At 39.4% G+C, this 20308-nt stretch overlaps 1 protein-coding gene across 1 annotated transcript in view; it reads left to right on the plus strand.

Moving 5' to 3' along the window:
• PIK3C2A (phosphatidylinositol-4-phosphate 3-kinase catalytic subunit type 2 alpha) overlaps nt 1–20308 on the plus strand; it is a 106561-nt gene that overhangs the window by 66594 nt on the left and 19659 nt on the right. The window contains exons 14-22 of the mRNA XM_056115902.1: nt 2794–2905; nt 3638–3783; nt 5224–5412; nt 6855–6948; nt 8215–8309; nt 8808–8988; nt 14953–15057; nt 16377–16469; nt 19318–19447. Of these exons, the coding sequence (XP_055971877.1) occupies nt 2794–2905; nt 3638–3783; nt 5224–5412; nt 6855–6948; nt 8215–8309; nt 8808–8988; nt 14953–15057; nt 16377–16469; nt 19318–19447 (1145 nt within the window). The remainder of the gene's footprint in view (nt 1–2793; nt 2906–3637; nt 3784–5223; nt 5413–6854; nt 6949–8214; nt 8310–8807; nt 8989–14952; nt 15058–16376; nt 16470–19317; nt 19448–20308) is intronic.

The raw sequence follows: 20308 nt of genomic DNA on the forward strand, positions 1-20308 counted from the left end.
CAGAGTCTTCTTAAATGAAAAAAATTAGTTAATAAATCTGCAATATGTTTTATTGCATGATTATGTTTTGGAGAGTGATATGCATAGCACATTAGTATGGTAAAATATCTCAACATCACAGTTATGAAGTCTTTTGTTTTTAATAAGAGTGTTAACTAATAAAAGACACTTTGTATTAATTTACTAGATGTTAGTCTGCTATACATTTGTCATCCTTTTTTACAAAGGAGAAAATCAGTGCATAGAGAATTTAGATAATTTGCCTGACAACACTTAGATAGTAAATCTTAGAATTGGGATTTGAATCTGGGTGGTTTTAGATCTCTAGTTTGTGTAATTATTATCTCACATGGCCATTTTCAGATTTATTTGCTACCTTGGTACTTTTAGTTTTCATTTTCTTTTTTCCTTTTTTTATTTTTGGCATACACCCAAAGATGTTCAGGGCTTTCTCCTGGCTCTGCACTCAGGAATCCCTCTTGGTAGGGCTCTGGGACCATATTGGATGCCAGGGATTCACCCTGGGTTGGCTGCTTGCAAGGCAAATCATGTATCTGCTATACTTTTGCTCCAGCCCCCCATTTTTCATTTTCTTTACCACATCTCTTGAAACATTTGTCCCATGAGACACTTTGGGAAAGAATTTGGTAAGTGATCTGTTTAACATGTGATAGGGCAAATATTTTAACATTAAAACAATTTAAAATTAGAATAAAATACTTTAATCTGCCTCTTTATTTTTCTTAAATGACAAGCACAGATTGATTTTGTCATTTATTAAAATCTTGCAATGTTCATAACTCAGAAAATTTTGCTCTTGACATATGCTTTTCCTGTGTACTACTCCAAAGTTGAATACTTGCCGACCAAAAATGTCCTTAGACATTACTAAATGTTCCTCGGAGGCAGAATCATTTTTGGTTAAAAACTATTACTTCGGGGGCCAAAGAGCTGGTACAGGTTTAAGGCATTTGCCATGCAAGCAGCCAATCCTGGTTCCAACATTGTGTGATTTCCCGTGTACAGCCAGGAGTGCTCCCTGAGCACAGAGCCAAGAGTAAGCCCTGAGCACTGCCACGTATGACCTGAAGAACAAACAAACAAAAAACTATTGATTTTGGGCTTGGGATTACAGATCAGTTACAGAATTCTGCTGTACCTTTTTTAATAAGGGCCTGGATTTGATCTCTGAAACTGTAACAAGAGCAACAAGAAAACCCAAAAATTGGTATTGATTTTCACAGTGGTTATGAATGCCTGTTTTAAACCATTCAGCTATTAACTTTTCTGGAACTTAAAATGTTTGATTTAGACTCATAACACCTAAACAAAGTGGTCCTTTTAACATTGTAGAACAAAAAACCAAATAATGTGTTTCTCTCTTTGAGGTAATAGCAGATAGTGTACAGTGCCACCTCTAAGGTGTTAAGTATTCTTGCCATATAAATAACTCTTAATCTGATTAAGCCTCTAAATCTAGCAACTACTTTATAGAAACCACAGGAAAATAAAGGGCCATAATAAAGGAAATGCAAGCAGAAAATTCTTAGAACAAAAGTCCTGGTTTGTTCGGTGGCAGAGAGAAAGAATGTCTCAACTAAAACTAGAAAATCAAGATTTTTTCTGTACTGGGGATCAAAGTAGAGAAAGTTTAGACTTTGCAGGCCATGAAATTCATCTAAAATATGAAAACATAGGCAAAAGCAGCAATAGATACTGTCAGTTATTTTAGAAATGATAATGGTATTGTACCATTGTATATTTTAGAACAAAAATGTTTGTTATTTACAGATTTACAGATAAATTACCAGAATTTGCCTTAATGTAATTGAAGGTTAAGGTGTTTTTAAGGTGATAGGGGATTGGAACGGTAGCACAGTGGGTAGGGTGTTTCCCTTGCATGCGTCCGACCTGGGTTGATTCCCAGCATCCCATATGGTCCCCCTAAGCACCGCCAGGAGTAATTCCTGAGTGCAGAGCCAGGAGTAAACCCTGTGCATTGCCAGGTGTGACCCAAAAAGCGTTTTTAGTTGGCAAGTATTCTCTGTTCCCTAAGATACACAAAAAAGTGTGTAATTTGGTACAAGGGTAATATGTTAATGTAATATGCCTCTTGATTTTTGTAAATAATAGATTTGTTAGAACACAGTGTATATGGTCATTTATGTATTGTTCGTGGCTACTTTTATTCTACAGCAGAACTGAGTCTATAATAGACCCACCTAGGATGCCAAAAATATTTACTACCTGGTTCTTTACAGAAAGTTTGCTGACACCTGGTTTAGAACATGAACAGAACTTCTCATTTCAAATGATTGGTGCTTTGCCACTAAGTATACACTGGTTTTCTTGACATGTGTTGGGCTTTTTTCCCACTCATGGTAAAAGTCAGGGGGTATTCTGTAACCTGGATCACCACCTTGAGGTGTTTTTCTTTGTAGATGATTTTCAAAGCTATTCTTGATCTTTTTATGTAAGATGTTTTGGAGACAAATGACTCTCGGATCTTTTCCCATCTGTGATCTCTCCTTAACCCTGTTCCTTCCAAGACAAGTCCTTTTATTCCTCCTCACTTTTTCCAACCTGTGCACTTCAGTACATTTATCTCAGCACACTGTAGGGTGCCTCCTGGTATATAACCATCTTTTTTATTATGCAGAGCATAAATTCTATTATATTATGTAGAGGATAAAGGGATAAATTCTACCATTACCAATTTAATTCCATGCTTTGGGAGTTTGGAATGTACCTTTAAAGTGAAAACATGTTACTTTTCTGTTTACGTTCATAAAGGTTTTTAACATGTGGAACTAAGCTTCTGTATCTTTGGACTTCATCACATACGAATCCTGTTTCTGGAACAATTCCCAAAAAAGGATATGTGATGGAAAGAATAGTGTTACAGGTAATGGTTCTTCCTGACATTGGCTTTAAGTTCTGTGTCTAAAGTATATGTAGATCATGATCAGGATTGTTGTTAAGTCTAATTAATTTTGTTTAGTCTTTCTTCAATTTGTTTAATTTATTTAGGATGGGAGGTGGTTTGGGCTCAAGGAGACTATTTCTGACTTAGTACTCAAAGGTCACTCCTAGCTGTTTGGGAGACATTGTGGTTCTAGGGATTGAACCAGGCCTCCTACATGCAGAGTTAGTGATCCAGTCCATTGGGGTATCCCTCTAGCCTCTGTCTTCAATTTAAAAATAATAAACTAGTAGTTTCTATTTTTAGAAATAGTGAAAAATACATTATACACATTCCAAGCAATATATATGCTATTTAAAATTGCCAGCAATGGTAATTTGGTTTGATAATTGGTCTAAAAATCACCTTAAAGGGGCTGGAAAGATAGTACAGCAGGAGGTGCTTGTTTTGCACAAGGGCATCCTGGGTTCTGTCCCTGCACTCCAGATGGTCCTCTGAGCATCTCTGGAATGATCCCTGAGTGCAGAGCCAGGGGTAAGCCCTGAGCACCGCTAGGTATAGCCTAACCCCTTCCTGCCCCACCCCCCTAAGAAAAACACCTTAATGGCTAACAAAAAAAATTGTTTTCAAAAGTAAGAAGTTCAATATGGCAGATATGTTTAATGTGGGAAATATGTAGACTTTTGAATAGCTTTCAACTCTTAAACTTTTAAGGTTGATTTTCCTTCTCCTACATTTGACATCATTTATACTACTCCACAAGTTGACAAAAGTATCATGCAGCAACACAACTTAGAAACACTGGAGAATGATATCAAAGGAAAACTTCTTGATATTCTTCACAGAGACTCATCTTTTGGGTATCGTACATTGATCCTTTTTGTTCCTGTGATTTTGTTTTGCTTCTTTTAATTCTGTTTTGTCTCCTACAGTGTAAAACTGAAGTTTATGGTTTATTAAGTTCTTCAGTCTTAATGTCTGGAAGCTATATTTACAGTAAATGTCTACAGATTGATTTATTTAATCATAAATTATTCCATAGATAAGTAAAGAACCCTTTTATATCAGTTAGAAAAGCAGATCACTTAGTAATAGACAAAGAACATGGAAAAGTAATTTCTTGGAAAAGTACAGTGTCTTTCAAGCATCTAAAAATACCTTTCAGTTACAAAATAAATGTAAAATTGTACAAGGTACCATTTCATGCATATCAAGATTGTGTAAATTGAAATGGTTCATATGGTGTTGGAGAGAATACAGAAAAATGGAGAATTATTCTTATTTGTTGAATTCTAAAAATTTTGGAGAGCAATCTGACAAAATCTGTAAAGGTCACTGTGCATGATCTGTGAGCCAGCAGTTCAACATCCAGTTATATATCTTAGTGGAAATTCTTTTATATTTGCTTCTATTAACAAGCATTTTCATGACAGCATTTATTATTGAAAAACTGATAGAAAATTTTCATCAGTAGGTTATGTTGCAATTAGGTATACAATTATGTTATATTTATCCAACACATTACCATGTACCTATTACTAATTAAGTTTCATACACACACACACACACACACACACACACAAATATTCAAGACATGTTTGGTGAAGAAGATGAGGAATAGAATAGTGTACAAAGAATGTTACCATTAACGTATAGGAAAAATAATTTCTAGATACCTATGTATGTTCTTCTGCATAAATAGATTAGCTTGGGCATTTGCCACTGGAAGGGAAATTGGAAGTAGACTTCACTATGTATCTTTTTTGCAGTATTTGAAATTTTCTAGCATTGCACATTAGATGACTAGTGCCGGTCTTCTAAAAATGAAAGTAAATGACTGGGTAGTGATGTATTTCATTGATGTGAACGTTTGTAATTAGGATTAAATTAGAATCTACAAAAGACTTTGTTTTCATTTTGAGTATTTCCCACTTGAGCTATTTAAACCCCTAAAATTTATAATAGCATTTTAATTTTTGCATGACATTTGATTTTATTCCTATAAAATGAAGTCTTAGAGTGTGTTCTGTTTTTCTCTGATTTCTAGTTTCTAACTCTTGGTTAAAGCTCAATGATTTTTATTATACTTAGCTATCCTTTATTTTTATAACTAAAGTTCTTGCCAGAATTTAATAATTTTTAAATTAGAGTAATTTAGTGATGTTTATTGTACTTCAATTTTTTTTAAAAAATTGCAAATTAGTATTAATGATTCTACTACTAAATAGTTGTCTAAAATGAGTCACTGAAATTATAACCCATTATGGTATCACTGAAAAGTAATTCTATTTTCTTTGTAGACTTTCTAAAGAAGATAAGGCATTTTTATGGGATAAACGTTATTATTGTCTAAAACATCCAAATTGTCTTCCTAAAGTACTAGCAAGTGCCCCAAACTGGAAATGGGCTAATCTTAAGAAAACATACACATTGCTTCAACAGTGGCCTCCACTGCACCCATTGACTGCATTCGAGCTTCTCGATTCAAAGTAAGTTTACTGGGAGAAAAATCATTTGCTCTCTATTTCTACAGACAAATCTTTGGCACTGAACTTATTAAAAAAGACACAGCAAATCATTTAAAATTATCCCCAAGGGGCCAGAGTGGTAGTAAATCCGGTAGAGCGTTTGCCTTGCAAGAGGCCAACCAGAGTTCAATTTCCAGCACCCCCAACCCTGCCCCAGCACCGCCAGGAGTAAATCCTGAATGCAGGGCCAGGAGTAACCCCTGAGCATCACCAGGTGTGACCCAAAAAGCCAAAAAAAATTTTTTTTAATTAAAAACAAAACGAAAAACAACTAACCCCGAAACAGAGGTTGGTAAGTCCTTTGTTGTTTGTTTTGTTTTGAGGCTGCTACCCAGTGGTTCCCATGCCCTACCTGGCCACTGACCTCAGCGATCACTCTCGTTGGGACTGGAGAGACCTCATGGGGTGTGGGGATCAAATCCAGATTTTCCGGGTGCTGGGCAAATGCCTTAACTGCTATACTCTCTCTGACTCCAGAAAAGCTGTAATTTTTTTTTTTTTTTTTTTTTGCGTCACACCCGGCGATGCACAGGGGCTACTCCTGGCTCATGCACTCAGGAATTACTCTTGGCGGTGCTCGGGGGACCATATGGGATGCTGGGAATCTAACCCAGGTCGGCCGTGTGCAAGGCAAACACCCTATTCGCTGTGCTATTGCTCCAGCCCCGAGATGCTGTTAATTTTGAATAATTTTATTTTTATGTTTTAGGCTGAGCAATTCAAGCTTGAATTTTTTAAAAAATGAATTTAGTTTGCGTTACTCCTGTCTCTGCTCTCAGAGATCACTCCTGATACTGCTCAAGGGACTATATGTGGTTCTGCAATCAGCTTAAACTTCTGTATGTCCTTTTGACCTCTGATTTTATTTTTCTCTTGACGGGGTTGGGGGCCACGCCTGGTGGTGCTCAGGGCTTACTCTTGGCTCTGTGCTCAGGGATCACTCCTGGGGGCGCTCAGGAAACCATATGGAGTACTGGGGATCGAGCCAAGGTTGGCCATGCATAAGGCAAGCACTTTCGCCTCTTATTCTATCTCTCTGGTCCTCTGGCCTCCAAAATTGATCTTTCGTCTAACCAGTAAGATTTTCTTTCTTTAAAAAGATATGATAAAAAATGAGGGCTAAGAGATAGTACATAAGTCACTTAGAGTGGTAAAAACACTCTGCCTTGGATGCAGCTGACTTGGATTCTATCCCCGGCCCCACATGTGGTCCCCTGAGCACAGAAGTAGGAGTCAGCGCTGAGCAACACTGGGTATGACCCAAAGAAAAAACATTCTGCCACACTGCTTTGAATTAAGAACTTTCGATTATTCTTTAATAGGAATAGATTGAAATTGTGTTTTCCAGAACTAGCTTCCCTAAGAAATCACTGTTAAATCTTCATTTGTTGGCACTCTTCTAGATTTGCCGATCAGGAAGTGAGGTCTCTGGCTGTGAACTGGATTGAGGCCATTAGTGATGATGAGCTTACAGATCTTCTTCCACAATTTGTACAGGTCAGTTTTCTGTTTTTGTTCTTTTGACTTTGTTGGTTACCTATTAAACTAACTCTTCCCATGGCTTTTAAGAGTAGGGAACCCCCTAAGGGATCCCTCTTCTGGGTTTTTTGTTTTGTTTTGTCTCGGGCCACACCTGATGGTGCTCAGTCCTTCCTCCTGTATCTTCGCTCAGATTACTACTCCTGACGGGGCAGAGGGGACTATATGTGGTGCCAGGCTTCCGACACAAGTTGGAAGCATACAGGGGAAGTGCCCTAACCATTGCCCCCCCTTCCTGTTTCCACTTAAAAATGCTTTTGTAAGGGCCAGAGAGATAGTACAGCAGGTGAGGCACTTGTCTTCCATGCACTTGACACAGATTTGATCCCCAGCACCCCATATGGTCACCCAAGCACCATCAGGAGTGATCACTGAGTACAGAGCCAGGAATAATCCCTAAGCATTGCCAGCTGTGGCCGAAAATACAAAAAAATAAATAAAAATGCTGTTGTAGCATTGAAGTGTTAAGGTGAATTGAAATTGATTTAATGTGAACTTTTCCCCATTATTGACAGCTTCCACATACTAAATATGGTTTAGTTTATGGAAATAAATAAATATGGGTTTTTCACAGTCCTTCCTTTGTTCATCGATTTGCTTGAGCAGTCCCAGTAACGTCTCCATTGTGACAATTGTTATTGTGTTTGGCATATTGAATACGTCACGGGGAGCTTGCCAGGCTCTGCCGTGTGGGCGAGATACTCTCGGTAGCTTGCTGGGCTCTCCGAGAGGGGCGGAGGAATCGAACTCGGGTCAGCCATGTTGGCTGTGTGCAAGGCAAACGCCCTACCCGCTCTGCTATCGCTCCAGCCCATCTGGGTTTTTAGTACGTTGTAAATTCTTAGAACAAATCAGACTGGAGCTTTTAGCTGATTTTACTTTCCTGACTACTTAAACATAGCTAATAAGTGGTGTTACTCACAGGTTTATGTATTACTATTTGATTTTTATTGGTAAAATAAATTTTATGATATATTTTATGATACAAGTTAAGTATCATCTTTTGTCAGCAAGAATAATACTTCAGGGGCTAGAATGATAGTACAGTGACATTTGCCTTGCACAATTCTGAGTTCAGAACCAGGAGTCACCCCTGAGCATCACCGGGTGTGACCCAAAAAGCCAAAAAAAAAATAATAATACTTCAGATCATTTCTCTTGATAGTATAAGCCTGTGTAGTATAAGATTGGCCATTAATACTTCTTATTTTTCTTTGTATATAGGCTTTGAAATATGAAATTTATCTGAATAGTTCTTTATTACGCTTTCTTCTGTCCAGAGCTTTGGGAAATATACGTATAGCACACAGTTTATATTGGTAAGATTTAAATTTCCTTAGTTCTTTATTTCCTTTTCTATTACTTTCAGAGAAGACACTGAAAAAGTCTAAATGTTATACTCACAATACTTACATGGTTCCTGTAAATAATATTATGTGGAGGCTAAATTTTTATGCTAAAATATTTTTGCATTTAAAAATAAATACGACAAAGACATTTGTCATGATAGAGCTCTTATTATAGATACATTTTTACTTGTTTATATATCCTAAAAGAAATCTCTGAGTACTAAAAATTAAACTCATGGGGCTGGAGCAGTAGCACAACGGGTATTGTGTTTGCCTTGCATGTGGCTGACCCGGGTTCGATTCCCAGCATCCCATCTGGTCCCCCACGCACTGCCAGGAGTAATTCCTGAGTGCAGAACCAGGAGTAACTCCTGTGCATCACTGGGGATGACCCAAAAAGGAAAAAAAAATGAAACTCATTACATTGATGTTTGAGAAAGATGGCTGACAAATATTTTGCTGTATTAGGCTTCTCAAGGATGCACTGCATGACGCACACTTTGGAGCTCGGTATGAGCTTGTTTTGGGTGCTCTACTCTCAGTAGGAGGAAAAAGACTCAGAGAAGAACTTTTGAAGCAGACAAAACTTGTGCAGCTTTTAGGAGGAGTAGCAGAGAAAGTAAGGCAAGCTAGTGGATCTACCAGACAGGTATGTACCCATAAGAGGCAACATAAATATTTTGATATTAAAGTAACCTGACATATGGAAATAATTTTTTCTTCCTTTTGTGTGTCCAATATCTTTGATCTTTTTGAAAGCGATTTCATATAAGTGGTTTCTTATATTTTAAGGTACTTTACAAATTCATATAAACTTTAGAATCATCAGTTTCTATAGCAATAGCAAGCTGGAATTTTGCTTAAGATTCTGATTACGTCTAGCTAAACTTGTAGAAAATGGACTGTTTACAACTACTGAGTCTTTCCGACCCATGTCACCATTTATTTTACCATAGTTTGGATCTTCCTTAATTTCCTCCAGCTGTATCTTATAATTAAGTTTTTAGTTCTCGTCTTTTCTAAATGTAATCCCTAAGCAATTCATATATTGGATATTATTGTAAACGGTATTGCTGCTTTAAAATTTTACTGCTCACCGTTCTTATTATCTAGTAATACAGTTGGTTATTGCATTCTGACTTTTTCCCAGCAAACTTATATCCTGCAGCCTTGGTCACCTATTTCATTAGGTCCAGGTAGTTTTATAATTTTGTAGATTTTATACAGCCTACCTGAAAAGCAATGCTTTTTAATTTCCATGCCTATTTCTTTCTGTTAAGAATTGTCCTCTTGGACTGGAGTGAAATCAAGCAGGTAGAGCACTTCCCTTGCATGCGGCTGACCGAGGATCTATTAACTGAGCTACCCCTGATCCTCCATTCTGCTCTTTACCCCTCCCTCATCCAGGTTGTGCTGGGGTGGAACTCAGTGCTGTGCAGCTGTAAGGCATGTGCACAGCCACATCCCCAGCCTGTAGGATGCCAGGGATCGAAGTCAAGCTGACTGCATGCAAGGCCAGTGCCTTTACCACCTGTACTGTCTCTCTGGCCCTGTTGTAAAATTTTAATAGAAAAATATATATTGTTGAGATAAGAATATCATAGGTATTTTTAAGTTATAGTTAAAATGGTTTATGTTTTCTAGTATAATTACAATGTTACATGACCATGCCACTATTTAGTTTCAGAAAATTCACACCAAAATAAAACCACTAACCACTCCCTCACTTTCACCTCCTCCCACCCCCTTGTTAGAAGCAATCTGCTTTTATTCTATGGAATTTTCTTATTTTAGACCTTTCATTTAAGTGGATTCATATCGTTTTTTAGCTTTTTATGCCTGGTTTCTTTCATTTAGTATTTTAAAGTGTCACTTATATTCTTATTTTTTTTTCTTCCTTTTAAAAATGGGTCACACCCAATGATGCTCAGGGCTTATTCTTGGCTCTGCACTCAAGAATTACTCCTGGCAGTACTTGGAGGGCCATCTGGGATACCAGGAATCAAACCCTGGTTGGCTGCATGCAAGGCAAACACCTTACCCACTGTACTATCACTCTGGGTCCAGCTTCATCCATATTCATATTTGTTTTCTTTTTATTCCTGAGTAATGTTACATTGTTTAGATATTTATTTTGCTTATTCATTTATTAGTTAATAGACATTTCACTTTTTTCTATTATTTAACCTTTTTTTTTGGTTTTAGGACCATATCTACTGGTACTCAGGGGCTACACCTAGCTCGGTGCTCAGGGGCCACTTCTGGCATGCTTAGGGGGGAGGGGACGGACGACTATATGCAGTACTGCAAATCAAACCAGGGTTAGCTGCATTCAAGGCAAGCACCTAAACCCCTGTTTTAATCTCTTTGGCCCCTGTATTCAACTTTTTGAGGAACTACTAACCTGTTACCTCAAAACGGCTTCAGCATTTTCTACTAACAATTTCTCCACATCCTCACCAACTATTTCTGTTTTTATGTATCTTAGTAATGGGCTGGAGCGATAGCACAGTGGGTAGGGCGTTTGCCTTGCACATGGTTGACCTGGGTTCGATTCCTCTGTCCCTCTCAGAGAGCCCAGCAAGCTACGGAGAGTATCCCGCCTGCACGGCAGAGCCTGGAAAGCTCCCCGTGGTGTATTCGCTATGCCAAAAACAGTAACAATTCTCACAGTGGACACGTTGCTGGTGCCTGCTTGAGCAAATCGATGAACAACTGGAGGACAGTGCAGTGCAGTATCATATATATATATATATTTTTTTTTTTTTCAGTGCTGGGAACTTAAGGCTTAATGCAAGACATTTACAAGGCAGGGCTCTAGCACCGAGCTACATCCCCAACCCCTTTATTTTTAATTGTTGCCAACCTAATGGGTATGAATTATAATTTTAGTATGGTTTTAATTTGCTTTTCTGTAATGAAAAATGATTTTGTGTATATCTTGATATGTGCCTTCTTTGGAGAATGAATAGGTAAAAGGTAAAGGCCCTCCCGTTGATCGTCGATTTGCTCGAGCGGGCCCAGTAACGTCTCCATTGGAGACTTTGTTGTTACTGTGTCTGGCATATCGAATACTCTCGGTAGCTTGCCGGGCTCTCCAAGAGGGGCGGAGGAATCGAACTCGGGTCGGCCATGTTGGCCGCTTGTAAGGCGAACGCCCTACCCGCTGTGCTATCGCTCCATGATCTCGGAAGCTAAGCAGGGTCGGGCCTGGTTAGTACTTGGATGGAGAATGAATAAGCAAAATAAATATCCATTTAGTCCTTTGAAAATTGTTTTGTATTTTTTGGGGAGGAGTGTGGGGCAGAGTTGGTGCACCCAGTAATGTTCAGGGCTTATTCCTGGCTATGCACTCAGATCACTCCTGGCAATAGTCCAGAGGCCCTATGGGGTGCTGGAGATTGAACCCAGGTCAGCTGTGTGTAAGGCAAATGCCCTACCCACTGTACAATAGCGTTGACCCCAGTTTGTGTGGGTTTTTTTTTTTGCTTTTTGGGTCACATCCAGCAATGCACAGGGGTTCCTCCTGGCTCTGCACTCAGGAATTACCCCTGGCGGTGCTCAGGGGACCATATGGGATGCTGGGAATCCAACCCAGTTGGCCGCTTGCAAGGCAAACGCCCTAACCGCTGTGCTATTGCTCCTTGACCAATTTTTAATTTTTTTATTGAAATAAAATAAGGGCTTAGCTTTATCCTTTTGCTTGTGGTTATCTAGTTTTTCCGGATAATCATATTTGTGGAACAGACTCATTTTCCAAGTGAGACTGAACTTGGTACCTTTGTTGACAATAAGTTGACCAAGGGTTTATTTCTGAACTCATATGTTTATATTTCCATCTGTATTGTTATTATATATAATATATAATATATAACATTATATATAATAACAATACAATATTTCCATCTGTATTGTTATTATATATGATATATAATATATAATATATAATGTTATATATTATATATAATAACAATACAGATGGAAATATAAAAAATAATATATATAAATATATAATATTATATATATAAACCAAGATGACTGCCCTCCAACATCATGATGGATCTATCACATCTTCCAGAAGGTCAATGGAGAAGATTATTCGTGACTTCTACTCAGATCTCTTTAATAGCCACGTTCACTTGCCCACATACCACATACCACATGATGGATATGTCGTTCCCAATGTTCTCCCTTCCGAAATCCAACATGCCATCTCGTTGGTAAAGAAACAAAGAGTACCTGGCCCAGACAAGATCAGACCTGAACACCTGAAGAACTTACCAGCAGTACCCATCAATACATTGGCTCCGCTCTTCACATGCTACCTGTCTGAATGCAAGGTTCCATCCCAATGGAAAACCAGCAGGACTGTACTACTATACAAGAAGGGAGACATCCACGACATTGGCAACTATCGCCCAATCTGCCTATTATCTGTCGTTTACAAACTGTTCACTCGAGTCATCCTGAATAGGATTAGCAGAACACTAGATGAAGGACAACCATGTGAACAAGCCGGATTCCGAAAAGGATTCAGTACCATCGACCATATCCACACGATTACTAAGCTCATTGAGGTTTCTCGGGAGTTCAAGATGCCGCTGTGTCTAACGTTCATTGATTTAAAGAAGGCCTTTGATTCTGTTGAGACGGAAGCGGTCATGGAAGCCCTAGCCAATCAGGGCGTACAAACTCAATACATCAGGATCCTTCGTGAGCTCTATTGCGGATTCACTACCAAGATCTCACCATTCATTCTACAAAGAAGTAATCATCCATATCAAGAGAGGGGTTCGGCAGGGTGATACCATTTCACCAAAACTCTTCAGTGCCACCCTCGAGAATATCATGCGACAACTGGAATGGGAAAGCATGGGAGTGAAGATAGATGGTCGGCAACTACACCACCTCCGCTTTGCTGATGACATCGTTCTAATAACACCAAACATCAGCCAAGAGGCACAAATGCTGAACGACTTTGACCGTGAATGTGGAAAGGTCGGACTACAGCTGAATCTTACGAAGACAATGTTTATGAGAAACAGCCTTGTTCCTGACGCTCCATTCGCTCTCAACGGAACCACCATCTCCGAATGCAAGAGTTATATATACCGAGGTCGAGAAATCAACATGATGAATAACCTGGCACCTGAGTTGCGCAGGAGGAAGAGAGCGGCTTGGAATGCCTTCAAGAACGTTGAAGAAATAACTAAAAGGACAAAGAACCTCCAGCTACAAGCACATCTCTTTGATTCCACTGTTCTTCCTGCATTAACATATGCCTCAGAGACCTGGATCCTATGAAAACAGGATGAAAACGCTATTCGGGTCTCTCAAAGAGGAATCGAAAGAGCTATGCTTGGAATATCACGATTCACTCAAATGAGAGATAGAATCTGGAGTTCTGATCTTCGTCAACGCTCAAGAATCAGGGACGCTGTCTCATTTGCCAAGACATCAAAAATCAGATGGGCTGGACATGTAATGAGGTTTACAGACAACCGCTGGACTAGAGCCATTACTGATTGATTGGATTCCACGGGACATCAAAAGATCACGTGGACGCCCACCTACAAGATGGTCAGACTTCTTCGTCAAGACCCTGGATGATCGGTTTGAGGCTCTGCGTGTTCCTAGAACGAACAGATACCATTGGGCTACGCTAGCACGCAACCAGGATGAATGGAGACCTTACTGGCACCCGCTCGAATAAATCGATGAATAACGGGGATTAAGTGATTAAATGATAAGTGATTGCTATTGTCATTGCAGTGACTAGGGCTATGACTGTGGCACTCTGATTGTAGTCCTTGTACACTTGAGATGTTTCCCATGCATCACAGGTGCTCACACATGCTCACCATGTGTGGCAATGTGCTCCTCCGTCATTAGTGCCCAGAGATCACAATTTCATTGTTACATGCTCAGCACATGTGGGCATCATTGGAACTCAGACACATAGCCTCACTTCTGTAATGCAGATGCTTTGGGCCCATGAGCCATTCCTTGACTCTCCTTTACATTGTTTAAACTAGGACGTAAGACTCCTTATAATTTTGTCTTTTTTCTCAGGGCTTACTCCTGGTTCTGTGCCAGAATCACTCCTGGTGGAGCTAAGATGTGGTACCAAGGATCTAACCAGGAAAGGCCACATGCAAGACACATGCCTTACCCACTGTAATATCTTTCTGGCCCATAACTGGTTTTTTTAAACACTGGGTGCACATCAGCTTGTTCTTCAAGTCCATGTTCTTTCTTGAATATATATTTCCTTTCTGTCCTTTTACAACTTTCCAATCATTTCATTCAATAAAAACTATCTTGCTTCACTAAAATAAATCAAACTAGGTACTCATATTTTGTTGTCTTAAAAATAGATCTCGGTACTGGAGCAATAGCACAGTGGGTAGAGCATTTGCCTTGCACGCAGCCAACATGGCCGACACAGGTTCGATTCCCAGCATCCCATATGGTCCCCCGAACACCGCCAGGAGCAATTCCTGACTGCATGAGCCAGGAGTAACCCCTGAGCATCGCCAGGTGTGACCCAAAAAGCAGAAAAAAAAAAATCTCAATTTTATTATGTATTTACTGTTTTCTTCTTTTTCCCTAGGTGGTTCTCCAAAGAAGTATGGAAAGAGTACAGACCTTTTTCCAAAAAAATAAATGCCGTCTCCCTCTAAATCCAAGTCTTGTGGCAAAAGAATTAAATATTAAGGTGATACATAAAACAGAATTTTATATTAAATTTCAAAAATATGTTTAGGAGGAAAGCAAAAATATTGGCTTGTTTAACGCAGATGTGGGTAAAACCTAGTTAGGTTAACTATAAGGAATTATGGATGTTTGTTTAAGATCAAGGTTTACCTCAGTTTATCTTTACTGACAGAAGAAACTTAGTTTCTTGCTACCTTGAATTATTTATTTGTTTGTTTGTTTATTTAATTTTTTTTAAATTAAGTCACCATGAATTACAAAGTTACTCGTGATTTGGTTTCAGGAATACACTGTTTCAACACCAGTCCCATCATCAGTGTCCACTTCCCTCCACCAGTGTCATATCTCTTGCCCCCCAATTGTCTTCTCACACAGAGCCTGCGTCCAGGAGGGCACTTTTTTCTTTTTTAAATAGTTTTTTGCACCTTGCTTTACAATACCGTTGCTGATAGGTTTCCATGCATTCCCGCTTTACTATCTTTTAAACCCTTTCTTCCTCCCAGCTGAACACTTTCCTCTGTCACTGTATTAGTATTCCTTTCCCTGTCCTAACTCCCGTTCCCCCAAGTGGCATGCTTCCTACTGAAGACCAACTCACATTTTGGCTGACTCTGGGCATTTCTTTTTTTTTCTTTTTGGGTCACACCTGGTTTACTCTTGGCTCAGCACTCAGGAATCACTCCTGGTGGTGCTTGGGGACCATGTGGGATGCTGGGAATTGAACCCAGGTTGGCTGCGTACAAGGAAAATGCCCTACTTGCTATGCTATCGCTCCAGTTCCTACCTTGAATTATTTTATATGGTGATTATAGCTATTGAGAGATACATAACACTATCATTTAAACCACCCAATGACAGAAAATCTTTTTTCCTTTTCTTGTGAGTGGCTAGGGAGCCTTTTGCCAGGTTTATGATACTTTTCATTGCCATCAGAATATACTATATATCTTGTTTTGTTTTGTTTGGGGGCCACACCTGGCAGTGCTTAGCAGGCTCTGGGAACCATATTGGGTATCAGGGATTAAACCTGGGTTTACTATATGCAAGGCAAGCACCCTACTTGCTATACTATAGCTACAGCCCCATTTTTTTTGTTTGTTTTTGAAAATGTTTTATTTTGAGTTCAGTATGTGGAACTGGGCTTGTAGTTATGTAAATGTGGATTTTCTCTGGCAAAAGCACTCATCAGTGTTTGTGACTTTGAAAGACCAGGGTAGTACTGGAGCAAATGCCTAGGAGAAATGCCTAGGTTGAAAAAGATGATAGGCCTGTTTTTATTCCAGTGTAGTATGTCTAATGCTTAACATGTTTTATTTGTAGTCTTGTTCCTTCTTCAGTTCTAATGCTGTGCCCTTGAAAGTTGCAATGGTAAATGCTGATCCGTTGGGGGAAGAAATCAATGTCATGTTTAAGGTGAGCCAATTAACATTCCTTTGGTGTTTTTGTTCATTTTGGTGCTGGAGATGAATCTAGGGTTTCAAAGCATGTCCTCCACTGTTGAGCTGTTGCTTTGGTCAAGGTTATTCTGTTTTTAAGTGGTAATTAGTATTTCTTTTCTCAAACTCCATTTTCCAAATTGTAATAAAATTGGGTTTAATAATTAATAAGTTAGGTTGAATAATTAAGAAACATCACTAACTGTTCTCAAACTAATATTACGCTGGGCTAGCTACATTACATATGGCAATGCTAATGGAGCACATTGTTATTTCAGGCAATGTCATTCACTTTTGTTTTTCTTTTTTCTTTTTGGGTCATAACCGGCAATGCTCAGGGGTTACTCCTGGCTGTTCATGCAGGACTTATTCCAGGCGGTGTTCAGGGGACTATATGGGATGCCAAGGATCGAACTGCAAGGCAAACACCCTACCCACTGTACTATCACTCTGGCCACTCAGATACTTTTTTTTTTTAATTTTTAAATTTTTCATAAAGTTGTTCACAGTAATTGTTTACATTCAATATTTCAATACCAATCCCACAGCCAGTGTACCTTCTCACCACCTTTTTTTTTTTTTTTGGCTTTTTGGGTCACACCCGGCAATGCACAGGGGTTACTCCTGGCTCTGCACTCAGGAATTACCTCTGGCAGTGCTCAGGGGACCTATGGGATGCTGGAAATCGAACCCGGGTTGGCCGCATGCAAGGAAAGCACCCTACCTGCTGTGCTATTGCTCCAGCCCCACCACCATTATTTTGAATCTTCCCACCACCACTCGTGCCTCTCCCTTAGGCAGATGCTGAATAGTATGAGGTGTCACCCAGCCACCAAAGTGACCGCACCCTCCTGGAGCTCTTAAAATATTTAAATATTTTCAAATATTTGGGGTCTGGAGGTATACCTGTGGCATGCTGCTCTCCTCCCAGATTCATTTGTGAGTCTGAATCATGGCCATTAATGTGCTTAGATGATACCCAAAGACAGTTCTTGGGCATGACTGTCAGCGAACAGGAAGGATGGGAAGATGGGGTAAGGTCTCAGACACTTTTTTAAAGATATATGTCTTACCTGTGGGCAGTGTTAGGAGTTGAGTACTGCCAAAATAATTTATCATCAAAGTTCTTTGTATTGTGATTATTTTGAAGGAGAATTGGAGAATCTTACTTAATACAATGAGTTTGATGAATTTGATGAATTGGATGCTTATAAAGATAGCCTGTTTGCAACCACCTTTGATATATATACCATGTTCCCAAATATGTAGACCTGCCATTTGTTACTTGTTTTTAATTTAAAGTTAGGGTTTTTCTTTTTTGGGGGGGGGGAGAGGGATGTGCACCCGGTAGTGCCCAAGGGTTATTTCTAGTTCTGTGCTCAAAAGTGATTCCTGGAGTACTCAGTATGTGATGCTGAGGATTTGAATCAAAAGTTGCTGAAGAGGGGCCGGAGTGATAGTACAGCGGGTAGAGCATTTGCCTTGCGCTTGACCAACCCAGGTTCAATCCTTGGCTTCCCATATGGTTCGCCAACAGCACCGGGAGTAATTCTTGAGTGCAGAGCCAGAAGTAACCCCTGAGCATCGCTAAGTATGACCCAAAAAGAAAAAAAAAGTTACTGAAGGAGCTACCAAAAAGGCAAGTGCCTTACGTCTTTCATTATCTCTCCTGCCCTAGGCCTGATTTTAACTAAACTTTCTTGTTTTGAGGGCCATATCTGGTAGTGCTCGGGGAGTACTTTTTAACTTGTGCTTGGATGTCATTCCAGAAAGTGCTCATTGGACCCCATACTTTGGGGATTTACCTTGGATCACCAGGAGACAGAGAGAGGAGTTAAGGCACTTGCCTTCCATCCCTGATTTAATCCTAAACACTGACATGTGTGCTCCCCCCGCCTCCCAAGCCCACTGTCTGCACTGTAGCACTGTTCTCCCATTGTTCATTGATTTGCTCGAATGGGCCCAGTAACATTGTGAGACTTGTTGTTACTGTGTTTGGCATATCGAATATGTCACAGGTAGCTTGCCAGGCTTTGCTGTGCGGGCGAGATACTCTCAATAGCTTGCCGGGCTCTCCGAGAGGGGCGGAGGAATCGAACTTGAGTTGGCCTGGTCTGCTGTGTGCAAGGCAAACGCCCTACCCTTTGTGCTATCACTCCAGCCCCCCAAGCCCAAAATATATAAAACCAAACCTCCAACACAAATGTTCAGCCAGTGCAACTATCTTTCTGCTCATTAAATTTATTTTTTGAGATCATTGTAAACAGTCTTTTGTGCGGTTTCCCCTAGAGTATTATTTTATAAAACGATTTATGTCACAGTCAAAATATTGACTTTGAGGGGGCCAGGTGACAGTACAGTGAATAGGATGCTTGCCTGGCAGGCAGCTGATCTCCAGCATCTCATATCCCCTAAGCCCACCAGGAGTGGTTCCTGACTGCAGAGCCTGGAATAACCCCCGAGTATTGCTGGGTATGGCCCCAAAACCAACACACACACATACACATACACACACACACACACACACACACACACACACAGAGTTAAAACAACATGTGATATATTTCACTCCTTATGAAGTTCACCATATTGTCATTTCAGAATTTTTAATACAATTCACATGACATGCAAATCAACTTCTAAAGTATTTGGAGACATGAAGTGGTTAAGTAGCTTTCTATAGACTACTGCAGAAAGATTAAAAGGCAATTCTATTCATCTCATTTTTTATTTTCCTCCATTCCCCAGCTCTCATCTTTTATAGTATGTAATCTGTTAAGTTTTCTTAGAAAAAGTGGTTTTCATTTTGTTTCCTTGATTTCAAGGTTGGTGAAGATCTTCGGCAGGATATGTTAGCTTTACAGATGATAAAGATTATGGACAAGATCTGGCTTAAAGAGGGACTAGATTTGAGGATGGTTATTTTCAAATGTCTCTCTACTGGCAGAGATCGAGGTATGTCTATTTGTGTTTTGGTATCTTTTTTTTTTTCTTTTCTTGGTGAATTTAACTCAGAATGTATCTGCCCTAACAGAATGGTAGTATACTATGATCTCAGTTTCTTATTTTAGTTGAGTGTTACTTCATTGAATCCATTGTTCACAGCTCAGTAGGTCAATGGGGAACCCTGATGAATTCTGTTTTGCAGTGCCTTGCATGCAGCCAACACGGCTGACCCAAGTTCGATTCCTCTGCCCCTCTTGGAGAGCCTAGCAAGCTGCTGAGAGTATCTCGCCCGCACGGCAAAGCCTGGCAAAATACCCGTTACGTATTCAATATGCCAAACACAGTGACAACAAAGTCTCACAATGGAGATGTTACTGGGCCCACTCAAGAAAATCGATGTACAGTGGGAGGACAGTGACAGTTATTAGAAATGTCTCTTAAGACTTAACAAGGACTTACAGGTCTTTTTAGCTTTTCATTTAAAATTAAACTTGTTTTAAAATCAAGTTTGATTTTATTTATGCAAAATAAAATAATGGTTATAATTTTTTTCTACAAAAAGCAGATTTCATCTTAATGTTTTTTTTCTTACCACATGTATGTATAATAATTTACTCACATTATCACAGAGATATTATGATAATAAATAATAAATAATAATATCACAGAGATATTATGATAATAAATGTAAGACACCTGAGTATCTAATACATAATATTACTTGATATTTGCTCAATAAACTGCACTCATTCTTTTCTTTTCTTTTTAGGAGAGGGAGGGAGTTGGTGGCAAAATCTACCCAGGGCCAACCGAGCATGCTCTCTGCCACTGACTTACTTCCCTGGCCACTATTATCATTATTCTTATTCA

The sequence above is a fragment of the Sorex fumeus genome, unplaced genomic scaffold, assembly GCF_029834395.1.
Source record: "Sorex fumeus unplaced genomic scaffold, SorFum_2.1 ptg000030l, whole genome shotgun sequence".
In the NCBI taxonomy this organism is placed as follows: Eukaryota; Metazoa; Chordata; class Mammalia; order Eulipotyphla; family Soricidae; genus Sorex; species Sorex fumeus.